The following is a 16,036-nucleotide window of genomic DNA, read 5'->3' on the forward strand; positions in this document are numbered from 1 at the left end:
GCTTCACCCCTTGTTGGTGCTTTAACATGCTGTGTTAAAAACAGTCGCTGATTACTTCTAAAACTCCTGCTCTTGTGCTCCTCCATCTGTAAGGTTATCCCAGTTAATATTTGGATAATTAAAGTCCCCATGACTATAATATCCCCTGTAAACTTGCCTTTTGATATTACTAAAAGATGTGTGTTGAAATTACTGTCTGAATTGGGTGGTCTATAACACACTCCTAAAATGAGACCTTTTCCCTAATATTTTCCAGGCGAAGCCACATGTCCTCACTAAGATGGGGCTCATCATCCAACTGAAGATGACTTACATTTAATTCCTGTTTGGCATAAACAGCAACCCCACCTCCTTTTCTGTTCTGTCTATCCTTCCTAAAAATGTGTATCCCTCTATGTTACACTCATCCCCATCTTTGTTATTTAGCCAGGTTTCCGTTATTGCTATAATATCATAATTGTGCTCTGCTACATACAACTCCAACTCACTTACCTTATTTTTGATACTTCTAGCATTAAGGCAAGCTATTTTTAATGTGTTAATCCTTCTATCTTTACGTGTTTGCTTAAAATTTACATTACTATGCATTTTTATTTCTACACCATTGTTTGTTCTTCCATGTATAGATCTAAATCTGGCCTGTCCTAAACTCCCTGCCTCCCATTCCCTAGTTTAAACAATCCTCGACTAGCCTACACATACGCCTCCCCAATACATTGGTGCCCCTCCGGTTCAGATGTAACCCGTCCGGCGGAACAGGTCCCATCTGTTCCAAAAGGAGTCCCAATGCCCCATAAACCTATACCCTTCTACCCTGCACCAAGATTTGAGCCAGCGTTAAGCCTTCTAATCTCCTCAATCTTACCTGGACTGGCGTGGCACAGGCAGAACTTCGGAGAAGACTACCTTGTCAGTTCTGCTCCTCAGCTTGGTACCTAACTCTTTGAATTTGGATCGCAGAACTGACAGACTACCCTTATGTATGTCATTTGTTCCAACGTGGACAATGACAACTGGATCCACCCGCTCTGGCCAAGAGCCTATCCACCCTTCCAGGAGGTCTCCCACCTGTGCTCCCGGAAGGCAACACACCGTCTGAGACTCTCTCTCTCTGGAGCACACCTGCGCTTCAATCCCCCTAATGATTGAGTCCCCAACTATCACTACCTCTCTCTTTTTGGGAACTGGTTTTGAGGTGGCCCGTTGCGGCTCCTCAACCCTGCCTACCACCTCAGAATTATCAGAGTCACCGTCCAGCGCCAGGACATGATAACGTTAGACACTTCTAATTCTGGGGTTGATGCCGGACAGTGTGCACCCTTTACCTTACGCCTTGACCGTGACCCACCTATTCCTACCTGTCTGGTCTGGAATCTCCTCCTGCGCCACCTTAGGGGTGCACACTATCTCTCTAAAGGACACCTGGGCCAAGTCCGCCAATTCTCTATTACAGCAGGTCAGCCAACTCCTCCTCCAGTTCAGCGACCCTGAGCTCGAGGTGCTGGATCAGCTGGCATCTCTTGCAGATGTAGCCCTCATAGACAACTGGCTCTTCCAAACCATCATCTAAAAGTCCAACATCCAACAGGACTTGCATTGCACTGGCCTCATTATTAAAATTTGATTTGGGATTACTAAGCTGCCTTAACTATATATTTTTTTTTCTTCTTAAAATTAAATTTCTTCTTCTTTCAGCTGCTCCTTAACTTAAATGGTAACACTAAGATCTGCTACAGATATTTTACACCTTTTCCCCTTAAGCTCCTGTACTGTTCTCCCTCTCAGCTGCCTGCTATTTGCCTTTCTATGAGGTTAACTTTACTTTTCTCTGTCTCTTCTAGCTTTGCGCTCTTCTTACTTATAAGCTCTTCACTGTTTTGTATTCCCCGTATTAATGAACCAATACGCTGTCGCCCACTTAACTGTTCTGCCTCTGGACCGCTAAGGACTGTTTAATCTAAAATAAAACAAATAAATAAAACTTTACTACCTTATTTGCTCCTACTTGTGCCTGATCGGTGTCTTAACGCAGGCCGCTTACCTCGCACTACTGAGTTTCCACCTTTTACTGCTTTGAAGTCAGCCGCGGCCTTTTTTCTTTTCCTTTAAACTAAGGAATCGCTGTTACGACGACGCGGTTATTTATTTACAAATGCCGATATCTGTTACTGCTGCTTTCTACCCTGCTGCCTCGATGCTAATTCAAATACAGATAACAAGAAAAGAACAAGTACAAATAACTTTTCCAAGCGCACTTCCAAACACCCAGCTACTTTTGCTCTTGTGCGGGCGAAAAAAGCAAAAAAAAAAACCCTTCTAAAGGGAAAAAGCTTTAAAAATTCCCACACGGTTCCTTAGAGGCAACCAAAACCCAAGTTTTTAAGAGCAAAATGTATTTTTTTAATGTAAATCTCACACCACAGAACAAACCAACAACTCTCAACAGACTCTAGCGTTTGCAAAGCACACGTCAGCACAAAGCACACGTCAAACTACAAAAAAACTGTAAAACTACAGTAGTTATAAACTTAGACCACAGAGTGTTTTTTCTATTTATTGGTTTTACCTCCATGTTCTTTTAATGGATTATTTATTTATTTAAAGAACTTTGAGAACTGCACTATTTGAACACCTGTTTTGTTGACTGTTTTAAATAAAAGCACTATTCACTTTTTGCACCACCCCTTGCTCAATTGTTTATTTGCCTCCATTGACTAGCTCACTTTCGGTTACGTTATCGACGGTGTTGGGTTCAAGTGCTACCAAAAATCAAAGGGAGTGTGGAGCCAGAACCCACATCGTCACAAGGACCAAGACAGAATACATATATGTGAATGAGAGGGAGGTCAGAGGAATGGTGAGGTTGCAGGGAGTAGAGTTGGCAAAGGTGGATGAGTTTAAAACCTTGGGATCAAAAGTACAGAGTAATGGGGAGTGTGGAAGAGAGGTGAAGAAGAGAGTGCAGACAGGGTAGAGTGGGTGGAGATGAGTGGCAGGAGTGATTTGTGACAGACGGGTACCAACTCAAGTGAAAGGGAAGGTCTACAAGATGGTAGTGAGACCAGCTATGTTATATGGGTTGGAGACGGTGGCACTGAAAAAAGTACAGGAGACTGACCTAGAGGTGACTGAGCTAAAGACGTTAAGATTTGCATTGGGTTTGACAAGGATGGACAGGATTAGGAATGAGAACATTAGAGGGTCAGCTCAGGTTGGACGGTTTGGAGACAAAGCTAGAGATGCAAGATTGCATTGGTTTGGACATGTGCAGAGGGGAGATGCTGGGTATATTGGGAGAAGGATGCTAGGCATGGAGCTGCCGGGCAAGAGGAAAAGAGGATGGCCTAAGAGGAGGTTTATCAGTGTGGTGAGAGAGGACATGCAGGAGGTGGGTGTGACAGAGCAAGATGCAGAGGACAAGAAGATAAGGAAATAGATGATCCACTGTAATGGGAGCAGTCAAAAGAAGATGAAGATATATTAAGCTTGAATCAAATCAGGACATATAAGTGAGCTTTACTGTAGCTGGTAATTGCATTGTAATTCTTTAGTCTTATTGATAGATAGATAGATAGATAGATAGATAGATAGATAGATAGATAGATAGATAGATGCTTTATTAATCCCAAAGGGAAATTCACAAATTATGTTGTTTAAAGTTTAGCAAACATACGTAGCCATAGAAGGTGTCCGCAAGGGTGTACTGAGCTGCTGAGTAGGCAGCAATAGGGGCAGGAGCAAAGTTGAATGGGAAGGAAAATGAAGGAGACTCAGACTCTTCACTCATTCACTTGAGAGCCCCAATCACAGTCTCCATTGACTCTATGAAAATCACAGCATCATCGGCAAAGTCTTGATCAGGGAATCTTTCTTCACCAACACATTGATTGCAGCTACAAAAACTATTTAAATGCCAATGAATGGGATCATTTATAAAGATGCTTTTTTAGTCTAATTTTATTTTTTCCTCTTCTGCGACTATTTCTTTTAGTATATTCTCAGCACATTCTATCTTTTCTGCTTCAGCCTCTTATTGGACATAAACATTTATTAGACACATGAGCTATAAACCACAATAATCAGAATTTATTTCATTTCAAAACCTGCTATGGAGTAAAGTTGATTTACCATGTTCTGTATAGTCTTGGCAAGATTTGCTTTGCTCATTCAGCTGTAGATAAGAATACTATGTTCAAAAACTGTCAGGTAAATTAATTACTCTTTCCACAAAAATGACTCTGCAAATCGGTTTGATGAGAAATTTACTATCCATTCACAAGCTCTATTTTAAAATGTTTTTATATTTTTTAATTGAGCAATCTGCTCTCTAACAACATTAAAATTCCTTGTCCATTTTCACTCAGTCATCCATACCCTTAGACAAGTGTTTATTTTATTAGTTGAGTTCCCTTTAATTTGAGGCAAGTCCTCTAGGACATAAGGCAGATAAGAAAAAGGCTAGTTTGTTCATCATAGAGTATTTCCAGAATATTAAGTGAAGATGCAGCTGTCTCCAAAGTGTTACTTTGTACTATATTGTTTAGTATCTTGTATGAAGTCCCTAGCATTTGTGAAAAGTTTAACTTTGGTCACCTTTCGTCTATGCCCCAGTGTCATTTTTGAAGAAAGGATTTTAAAGTCACACCTGGCATCCATATTGCTTGACTACCTTTTTAATACAAGCACTTCAGTTATGCTAACTCCAGTCTCCGTTTGTTCCTGCTGAAAGATATAAATTCTTTCCATCTTTGCACCTCACACCCTACAGTCTTCTAATTAATTTAGTATGGTTTCTCCATACTTTTTGACAGAGTAATAATGTCCATGTAAAAAGATTAGATGCTTTTCATCCCACAGATAACCTCATCATCATTCCCCTTTGTAAATATGTGTTCACCTTGTAATATCAGTCAATCAGTCATTTTAGAACCTGCATAGCTCTGAACAGGGTTGTAGGGAGAGTCTGCTGGAGCCTATCCCAGCAGATACACAATGCAGGACCTGGACAGGGTGCCAGTCTATCACAGGGAACCTTGTAATACATAATTCAAAATTTCACATTATATTCTACCTTTGAACTTAGGGGTGTTTTACAATTTAAGAATAACCTCCATTAACTTGGCCTGCTATTACATCCCAACAGTTTTTTAAATTCAATTTTTAATTACTCAAAAGCCCTTTTAATTGCACTGTCTTTCTGAGTACACTAGTTACTCTTGCAGACCACCAATGTTTTTCTCATTTGGTGTACTTTCCACCTCCAGATCCAACCTTTGTGTAATTACATTGAATGTATATAGTTAGTTTTTTAAATACTATATGTTTTATTACATATTGTCTAGTTATGGTGATTAGATTTATTTAAATGTTTTAATTCCATTACCAAAATTATATAGAATTTCTGTAGCACTACCACAGCTACTAGCCTGTTGGTGCCCTTCTCCAAAGGGACATTGGCTAGAAAAGTATTTCAGAGGATTTACTATTTCAATTTTTTGTGCATTTAAGTTGGGGCACTTGCTTTTTTTCAGATAATCTGTATTTTTTATTTTTATGAAAGAAACAAAGTTGAGACTGACGAGGCAGCAGTTCTAATGTGAGACAGAAGCCTAAAAAGTTAGCAAATGTTTCAAATTTTAAGAGAACACTTTTTATTTTTATAACATTGTTTTCACAGAAATATATTACATTTTTGTAAGATTGTTTTTTTTATCATGTATTTTGTCTTGTTCATGAGTCACTCAATCTCCCATTGTTACTGGTATCTATTTCAAACTAATATTTAATTGTGGTTCTCACAATTAGGCTATACTTTTTTGATTGGTGACATTTATTTATTTATAAAAAAATGTAGATAAATTAGTTATTTTTATATCTGTATGTTAATCTTTAAAAGGGATAGAAATCATTGTGTTATTAATGACCCTTGTCTATTTAAAACAAGTGAACCTTCATTTCAAAGATTTACAATAGATGCAAGATTGGAGGGAGGAAGGGAAGGTGGGAGACAGAACTGGAGAGACAAAGACAAACTGACAATTTATAGCTCCTGTGAGACTTGGTTGACTAGTGACTGGTGTTCTACATTTTAGTAATTTGTAATAATGCCCAGTGAAAAGAAATATTTCCAATGTAGGGAATGCAACTTGCCACAACCACTGTTGAGAAACACTTAAATGTACCCAACAATGATCTGTTACTTTTGGCGACAAGTATCTAGCCATCATCAAATGTACAAACAGCAATTAATCCCAGAAAGAATAAATGGGCAGATTTAAGTCAATAACTGTGATTATATACCATGTTTGTCTTTGTCATGATTACCTAATTGGCTACGTAAACCAGTTCTGAGGCAGATGAAAACCTCACCAGCAGGAGCCTTCTCTGCTCTTCAAGATTGTTTTGAGCACACTGATTGGGACATGTTCAGAGAGACCAAAACCAATGGCAACTGCACTAATTTGGAGTAGTACATGACCTCAATGACCAGCTACATTAGCAAATGCATTGATGATGTCACTGTCCACAAGTTCATCACCACATGCCCCAACCAGAAGCCGTGGATTGCTGCAGAGGTTCTGCTTTCAGAGGAGGTGACAAGGCAGCTCTGAGAATAGTGAGGGCCAAACTGTCCCAGGTCATCAGAGTAGCAAAGTGTGCATGCCCAGAGAATCCGCAGCCACTTCCAGAACAGTGGTGATGTATGGCACATGTGGCAAGGCATCAAGGCTATCGTCAACTATAGGACAACACCACTGGCCTATAATAGTGATGTCTCCCTTCCAGATGCATTGACCAACTTCAGTGCATGGCTTGAGATACAGAACGACGTGGTGGAGAGGAAGATTACCCTTCCTCCCAATGACCGAATACTGTGTCTGACCACGGCTGACACTGGGAGAACCCTACGCAGAGTCAACCCACGGAAGGCTGCTTGACCAGACAGTATTATTGGCAAAGTGTTTAGAGAATGTGCGGATTAAATGGCAGATGTTCTCACCGACATCTTCAACATCTCTGTGAGCAATGACACTGTTCCAACACGCTTCAAGACTACTACCACTGTCCCAACTTAGTCCTCAATGTTCTGCCTCAATAACTCTCATTGCATTGCACTCACCCATTATCATGAAGTGTTTCAAGAGGCTTGTCATCATGCACATCAAGATCCTGCTGCCTACCGCTGAATAGTCACCACCCTCCATCTGGCTCTTATTCAGCTGGACAAGAAGGACTCTTATGTTTGAATGCTGTTCATAGGCTTTAGTTCAGCATTTAATACTGTCAGTCATCAGCACCTCACTGGAAAGCTAAGCCTGCTGGGCCTGAACACCTCCCTCTGCAAATGTATCCTAGATTTCCTGACTGAGAGACCTCAGTCAATCAGGATTGAAAATAACATCTCTAGCATCACCACACTGAGCACTGGGTCTCCACAGGGCTGTGTGCTTTGTCCATTGCTGTTTACTGACACACAACTATGCAGCAATGCACAGCTTGAACCACATCATCAAGTTTGCTGATGACACAACTGTGGTGAGCCTCTTCAGCAAGAACAATGAGTCAGCATACCGAGAGGAGGTGCAATGGTTAACGGACTGGAGCAATACCAATAACCTGTCTCTAAACATAGATAAAACAAAGGAAATTGTTGTTGACTTTAGAAGAACTAGAAGTAATCACTCTCTGCTGTTTATTGATGGCTCAAACATTGATATCATCAAGAGCACCAAATTCCTTGGTGTTCACCTGGCGGAGAACCTTGTTTGGTCCATCGACACTAGTTCCATGGCCAAGAAAGCCTAGTAGCTTCTTTGCTTCCTGCAAAGGTCGATGAAGTTCATCTCCCATCACCCATCCATTAATAAAACCCATCCTGTTTTGGCATTCCTTATTTCCCCTTTGTCTCATAATCTCAAATTCATACAAGGTACAGTCAGGACATGTGTTATTTATCTTATATTCATTATAGAGCTGAAATTTCTTCAGTATTTTTTTATCTCATTACTAATGCTGTGAGAAAATTGTTTACTTTTCCTAATGCTTGTAATTCCTGCTGTTCATCCTTTCTTATAAGAAATATTTATTATAAGAAGTATGATTTTCAATGTAGCCCATTGTATTTTTACAGTTTCTACATTTAGTGGAATTGAGCATGATTTAGCTCAGCTCCACCAATGATGTCCCCTCTAAGCTTTAGAGCCTCTGCCATGTTTTGTTTAGTCCCAGTGGTTTGGATTTAGTCTGGTTTTATTTTTGATTTAGTTTTTTTTTCACTCTTTTATTTTCCACTCTTGGTTTTTTTAGTTTGGGGTTTGTCTCTTTGCATCTTAGAGTGTATGTTAGAGTCTCTGTAGAGTGTTAGTTCATCTTTTATTCTTTTTGTATTTTTCTGTCTTTGTGTTGTTTCCTAGCTTGTTCATATTTTGTGTTTGTAGAATTATTGGTTTTGTATTTTGTCTGAAAATTAAGTACTCATTTATAAACTTTTTCTTGTTTATTTTCAGTTTCTTTTTTTAAATGTTACTTTACAATTGTAATTAAATGGACAGTGTATAGTTTAACACTAGAATTACCAGAGCCTACGAAAAAACTCGTAAATCTGTCCCACCTTAAATCGCTTCTTAAAATCGTTCACAGCTCTCCACCAGTGTCTTTTGTCATCTAAATGTGCTGATAAAAATCAGGCTGCAAAGCAGCCGGCTATTCCATCCCCCCACCGACTTAGAACGTGCACAAACTTCTCCCAGATCATACCTTGAATGATTTTCTGGGAGTGAAGTGGAGTTTTAGAGTGGTAATAATAGATTGTTGTTTGGAACACACACATTTCATGTCTGTTCCGTTTCTACAGTAATCTGTGTAAACAGATTGTTTAAACAGAAACGTTTTTTATATTCTAGTAGTAGATGACAAAATGTAGGCATAAACTATATAATGTATGAAGCCTGAAGTATCACACAAATGCTTTTACAAAAGCTACAAATCTAACACAACAATTGCGCTTTTATTCAAAAATATAACTGCAGAAACAAAAAGCCACCTTAACATGCGACATTGGCACCCATTTATTATGATTGCCTCAGTAGCGCAATAGAATCAGCCGGCGACTGGGAAGCAAAAGGTCGTGAGTTCGATCCGTTTTATTATCTCAGCCGCGTTCACGAGTCCAAACACACCCCACCCCTGCATCTGATACTGCTGTTTTCACATAGACGCATTGTAACAGAGGTAAACTCAGCTCCCTTCTACGCCGAACAGAATGCACATACCATTGCTTGCATACTAAAGTGTCAGCAGGCACTTTTCGTGGCATTACACACAGTTTTGAGCATGCCCTCTGCACACTACTTGTGACTTTAGGCTTTAGGAAGTAAGTAAATAAATAAAGGTAAATGTCTATAATGTAAGCGTTAACTTATTTATTTACTAATATCTTACCATCTTTTGCTAATAATTTGTGAAATTTGCAACCACCTACTGCTCTGGAAAATCTATAGGCTATGAACTGCCTAAACTGATATGGTAAAACCTCAAGTTTAGAATCGAATGACTTTGAGATAAAAAAAAAAAGAAAAAACATATTAACACTGACAAAACAAGCAGCCTACACACACTCATTGTATATGTGGTAGCAGCACTAACCACCATGTGGCTGAGATGAGTCTGGCAAACAATTGATAATTATTTTCTACATATATACTTGTTATTTCCGCACCAGGATTCAATGCCTCTTTGAAACACGAGAATCATACTTTTGGCTATTTTCCACAAAATGAAAGGAACACGTGGACTGTCTTGATTTCTTTTTCAAAATTTAATCAGTCCTCCTCAGTACCTGTTTGCTGGAATGTGGTGAAAGCCCTCAACTAAGAAAAGCTCAAGCCAGGATGGAAAATGCATATCTTCTGATGGGGCTGTGTTATTAATGCAGAAATATCACTATTCTGGATTATCTCCGAATTATTTGAAAATATTACATTTAAACAGGCCTTAGCTCCCCTCTTCAGAGTTGAGCCTCTTCAAAATGAATAGGTTTAATGTGTAACACCTCCAACTCACCCATATGTTGACAGAGTTCAAATGATTAATTTGTCAAGAAATTTTAATTATATAATTACTGTATATTGTTTAAATATTTAATGTTAAGATTTGAAAAGGTATATGAACTTCTAGGAAAAAGGATGATTGAGGGTTGTTCTTCCAGTTGATGAGATAACATATAGGAGTAGGTTTAAGGTGCCAGTGAAAATGTTCCTTCTAAAAATAGTAGTTGTATGAGTAAAACTTTTCAAATTACATTACCCCATGAGCACTACTTAGTGTTGCACACTATTATTAATTTGTATATACAGTAATAATTTGTATGTATTACAAAATGCACTTAAAAATTTATTTCTTAAAGTGACATGTTTATTTAAACTTTTCTGGTACATTCAGTTCAATCATTCAGACATTAAGATGAATAGATATTCTCCTCAAGACAGTCAGTAAAAAATGTTACAATAGCTATTCTGGAATTAGTCCAATGGCAGAGTTGCAAAAAAAACTATCCGCCAATAACAATATTTAATTTTTTTAATAAAGTAATGTTTTTCATCTAGCCATTCATTCATGGTTGAATAATGGTATTATGTCAGAGCCAAACCCGACACCATCAGGTTCAAGGCAAGAAATCAGAGGAAAACAATCCAATCTTTTTGGATTTCATTTTCAGAGCAGCCTAACGGCATATGAGAATGTGCAGATAATTTAAAAAATATTTTTCATTTATTCTACATTGTTCCTTCTTTCACAAAATACAAACCTTAGTTTTCTTATTTTCATGTTTATTTTCCATCCTAAACATAGGCTGAATGCGTCATGTGTCAATAATGGTAATCATTGATTTTTCAATCAGTAAATTATCAAAAATGTCAAACATTTTTCCATATCAAATGATGATGCCCTCTCTCATATTGCTAAACAGCGAATGTAATTCTCAATGGCCATGACCTGGTACTCTAGAATACTACTGTTACATCCCTACAGAAGATGGCAAACTCAGTTAGCCAGGAATCTGGTGAAGACAGTAATTGACTGTCCGAATATTCACTACTGAAGCAGCAGCTGAGATTCTGCCCTGTCATGATCACAGATGGATCAGATGTGTCCCTCACAGTAGACCATTGTCCTGTTGGAGGCTATGTTGGGTGCATGTATGATGGAAAATGTTGGGTTGGTGTGATTTGTGACAAGAGTGAAGAGGAATCAAACATCCTGATATACTTAGTGAATCCAAACTATCTCTTTCCAATGGCCACCTAGAGAAGATATTTGTTGGGTACCATAACAGTATGTAATTGCACTGCTTAGTGCACCTACAACGGTCAGTGGGAGGCAGTACCACCTTGATCTTAAAGACAAAGATGCCCTACACTGTACACTTCGATTGAAACAGAACTGAAATGGGTCACATTCTTGCAGCTGCAATACCATGATGTTAACATTTCATTATAACTAGTGTTGTATTTAATGATAATTCAATTAGTTGTTTTTCATGTATTGTGCTTATTGTTCCTTTGCCGATTTATTTTTTTTTCCATGAATCCTAGAACTTGATGATTACCATTACTAACAAATGGTGAATTTAATCCATGTTTAGAATGGAACATAAAAATAAAGATTAACACAAGAAAAGTAAGACTTGTTTTTTGAGAAAGAAGGGACCATGTAGGATACAAGAAATATCATTTAAAACTGTCTGGACATTCCCATAGTGCATTAATCTGGTTTGAAAATTAGACCCAAAATAATTTTTTCCCCATATGTGAGGTCTGCTGGTCAGACCCTGATGCAGTTTTTGTTTGTTTATAACCCATTGAAAATCCCTGTGTAGGTACTGAAACATACACAAAATTTCAGTAAGCTGTATCAGTTAAAAGTATGCTTACTGGAAGCCAGCTAAACAAAGCAAAGAAATAGATTTTTTCCATTTTTGAAGGTCTGCTCTTACCAAGTGGTGTCATCTGAACCAAACATTTTGATTTTGTTGTGTATTATACCTATGAAGTTACCAGTGTGCAAAATTTGAGCCTGCCTAGGCATCTTAATTTTTGAGATATAGTCTCCATACAAAACTGGTTGTATCTTGGAAAGTGTTGACCTTACGTGAAAATTATTTTAGAATGTGTCTCCGGGATAACATCAGTACAACTGATATATTTTTCTCTGAATTTTTTGAGACCCAAGTGGGTGGGATTTCTAGAAAATCGGTTGCTTTGACATGGAATGACCCCAAGCTAATTCAAGCTAAACTGCTGTTTCTTTGACTCCTTTCTTATTTAGTGACTGAGATAAAATCAGACTTTAGGTCTTTCTTCTTGAAGTTAGGGTCATTTGTTTTGTAAACCAAGTTGAAACAATACACAATGATCAAAAATTTCAACAAAGTTACTTCAAAGTAGGAATGTCAGATTAAATGTCAATATTTGAGCTTAATTTGAATTTACTTTAAAATCTTAAATGACATAACCTAACACTTAAATATTAAAGAACTAATTTAGACATTCTGTTAATCCGCATATGCTATGGAATATTGCAGTATTTTACTGATTAATTTTGTGCTTCCAGGACCTATTCTGCCTATGCCTGTTTATATGTTTGAATATTTAGCTTGTATTGTCATTAGCAAGGGAAGGATTCTGCTTCTTAAACACCCGCTTTACCATGCATTTTGAGGTAGATTTTTCTATCACACTATTTACTCTTGTATATTGTCACGCTTGGGTCACAAAGTTGCACAGATGCACACAGGGGTTTACAAAGAGAGAAACTTTATTCAAGTACTGCCAGAACAAACACAAGTCTCTTTCAGATGCAATCCGGGCTCAGTCTCAAACCGGTCGCCACAGCTCCGTCTCTTGATCTAAAGAACACAAAATCTTCCTCTTCAAAGGGGTGTGGCTCGGGAGCAGGAACCCCAACTGGAGCAGAGGATGTCGGGGGGTTTTGGGGGTAAAGAGAGAGACAAGGCAGTGAGACTAAAGGACAGATGCGGTGCAGACTTTTAAATGTTCGAAGACCCACGTGAGATGCAGATCACGTGTCACGGCAGCAGCAGGCTTGCAGCTGATCCAGCAAAGACAAGATGAAAAACTGTTTGTTTCCCATTGAATCACTGTTTAAGAAGGGTTTTCAGCGGGGCGGCGTTCAGCATGTTGACACCCCATCCCTCAGCTTTGTTCATATCTTTGTGAATCAAGCAACCCTCAAAATTGGGCTCGGACAGGCACAAAAGGACATCTGCATTGATGTGCACAGAACCGGGACGATGACAGACACTAAATTATACGGTTGCAAGCTCAAGAACTATCTCGGGAGATAGGAGTTTGTATCTTTCTGTCAGTATAGCCATTGAAGGAGAGCATGATTAGTTACCAAGGTGTAAACCTACGACCCCATAAATACAGCCCATTTAATTGCCAAACACTCCTTCTCAATTGTTGAATAATTGCGCTCCCACAAGTAATTTCCAACTTAAAATGTGATAGGGTGCTCTTCTTTTTTTTTTATTTATTAATTTTATTGTAATCATTCCATACAAATTGATCAATTTTTACAAAAAAAAAAAAAATGATGAAAACAAATTAACCCCCACCCCTAAGGAAGAGAGCATGGCCAACAGAGTAAAACTTAAAGCTTGTAAACATACCTAAATTAATTAGTTTAAAAGGGCAATAGAGATGAATGGAATATAGGGTGCTCTTCACCATCAAAAACCTGAGACAGGACAGCGCCTACACTGGATGCACTAGCGTCCGTCTGTAGGACAAAATTTTTAGAGAAGTCAGGGTTTTGCAAAAACGGATAAGAAGACATAGCAGTTTTCAAATCACAGAAGGAATGTTCACAATTTTCCGACCAGATACCAGGCCGGTTTTTCCTGCCTCTCGTAAGATCTGAAAGAGGAGCAGCCCTATTTGCAAAATCAGGGATGAATCAACTATAATAACCTGCAAGCCCCAGACAAGCTGGATTTTGTCCAGGTTTACTCTGATCCATGAGTTACTGCTGTTTATCCCAGAACTATTAAACATTAGTTTTGTTTTTTTTTATCATTTCATGTCATGCTATTTGGCTTTACAGCAGAAAATAACTTGTCATTTTTTACTGGTACCATAACTAATAGACTCGTCAAAAATAGTAAGCCGTAATTCAGAAGTCGTCCAGAGATTAACAACATCATGTGTTGCAGCATCCAACAGAGTAACTCTTTGTTTGGTTTATATTTTGACTATGCAGACCTTAAAGAAAATAGTTAATTTTTTCCATTGTATTGGAAATTTGTTGTTAGAGTTGAAGAATAATGAAAAATGATCATTTGTAAAATGTTTGCAGAAAACAAGTATAACAAGAAAATGAAAATAGACCGTGAAATGAGAATGGATCAGGTTGAAATTCTGCAAGAGTGCTATTGTGTTGTATAATGCTAGAAAGTATGGAGTAATTAAAAGTGACCATTATTTACAAACTTAAGGTTTCTAAAGGTTGTATTCCAGATGGACTTGTACTAATTTAATACTGTCAATCAGATACATTTTTGCCATAATTAGGTTTAAGTTATTGTCATTAAAACTGTTTTGGAAACAGCACTGTCTTCAAATTCAGTTTTTATTGCGTATTGTGTGTTTTTTCCCTTTATTTGTCTGCTTCATCTTGCAAAAGCCATTAAACCATCAGGGTTTATTTTTTAAATGATGCTTGTTCATACCAAGAAAAAAAAAAGACACTGTGACTTAATAATGTAATATTTTATTAAACTGGCAGTCTAGCTTACTTTGATCTTTTTAACATGCCATGAGCATTTGGGTTAAATTAAAATAACAGTTTAATAAGTAAAACTTGGGTTTGAAAACCTTACCTACAAGAAATTGCTGTATTTTGGTATTTGAGCTACATGTGGAATTATAACTGCAATTTTAAAGTACTTCGTGCAGGATAAAAGTAAGGGAGCTTTACAAGATGCATCAATGATTTCAGATTAGATCTTTAAGCTAGGTAAACAGAAACAAAATGTATTTTCTATATCATAATTTGAAGCTACACGTTATCTTTTTCCAATAATTAGAAAAATGTTACAATGCACAATTGTTAAGGATATATAATCGATATATTAATATAATTATATTATTAACTAGCAAAATACCCTCGCTTTTGGCGGAGAAATAGTGTGTTAAAGAAGTAGGAAAGATTTTAATAATAACGTAACATGATTGTCAATGTAATTGTTTTGTCATTGTCATGAGTGTTGCTGGCATATATATATATATATATATATATATATATATATATATATATATATATATATATATATATATATATATATATAATATTTCAGTGGAGGATGGCGGTGTTTATCCCGCCAATACCTAACCACAAGGTGGAGTCCTCCTTGCAGCATGGAGGTCCCCAGAAGACGAGCAAGGCATCATGGACAATGGAGTTTATATGCACCGTCCTGCTGGATGCCATAGGGGCCACAAGAGGGAGCTGCAGGAGGACCGAAGATTCTTCATGCCCTATGACCCGGAAGTTCATCATAGAAGAGCAGCGGGCTTCCGGGGTTGAAGAAAGAACTTTACCTGACCCGAAGTGATTGAGAATCACATGGACTGGGGATTGAGAACACTTCGGGTCAGGGGAATATAAAGGACTGTGGGAGCTCCCAGACGGAGAGCTGAGCTGGGTGGAAGGGTGGCAACGCGTCTGGGAGCTGGATGATTGATTTATTGTAGTATTAGTATTGTGGTGGATAGTGTGCTTTGTACACTGTGGAAGTTTAATAAAGTCAAGTATTGGACTTTTACCTGGTGTCTGGAGTCATGGACAGGGGTCCAAGGGAGCGAGAGCGCCCCCTATCTACCAAAATATGTATATATGTGTATATGTATGTATATATATATATATGTATATATATGTGTGTATATATATATATATGTGTGTGTGTGTCCAAAAAGTCCAATACTTGACTTTATTAAACTTCCAAAAGGGGGTT

The 16,036-nt window shown here is 37.9% G+C and overlaps 1 protein-coding gene across 1 annotated transcript in view; it reads left to right on the forward strand.

The window, feature by feature from the left end:
• LOC120534597 (solute carrier family 41 member 2-like) overlaps positions 1–6,938 on the forward strand; it is a 75,887-nt gene extending 68,949 nt beyond the window's left edge. Inside the window, exons 8-9 of the mRNA XM_039762186.1 lie at positions 5,945–6,000; positions 6,787–6,938. Coding sequence (XP_039618120.1) covers positions 5,945–6,000; positions 6,787–6,938 — 208 coding nt within the window. The remainder of the gene's footprint in view (positions 1–5,944; positions 6,001–6,786) is intronic.
• Positions 6,939–16,036: the final 9,098 nt, after the last annotated feature.

Source organism: Polypterus senegalus, chromosome 8 (genome assembly GCF_016835505.1).
Source record: "Polypterus senegalus isolate Bchr_013 chromosome 8, ASM1683550v1, whole genome shotgun sequence".
NCBI classification, from domain to species: domain Eukaryota; kingdom Metazoa; phylum Chordata; class Cladistia; order Polypteriformes; family Polypteridae; genus Polypterus; species Polypterus senegalus.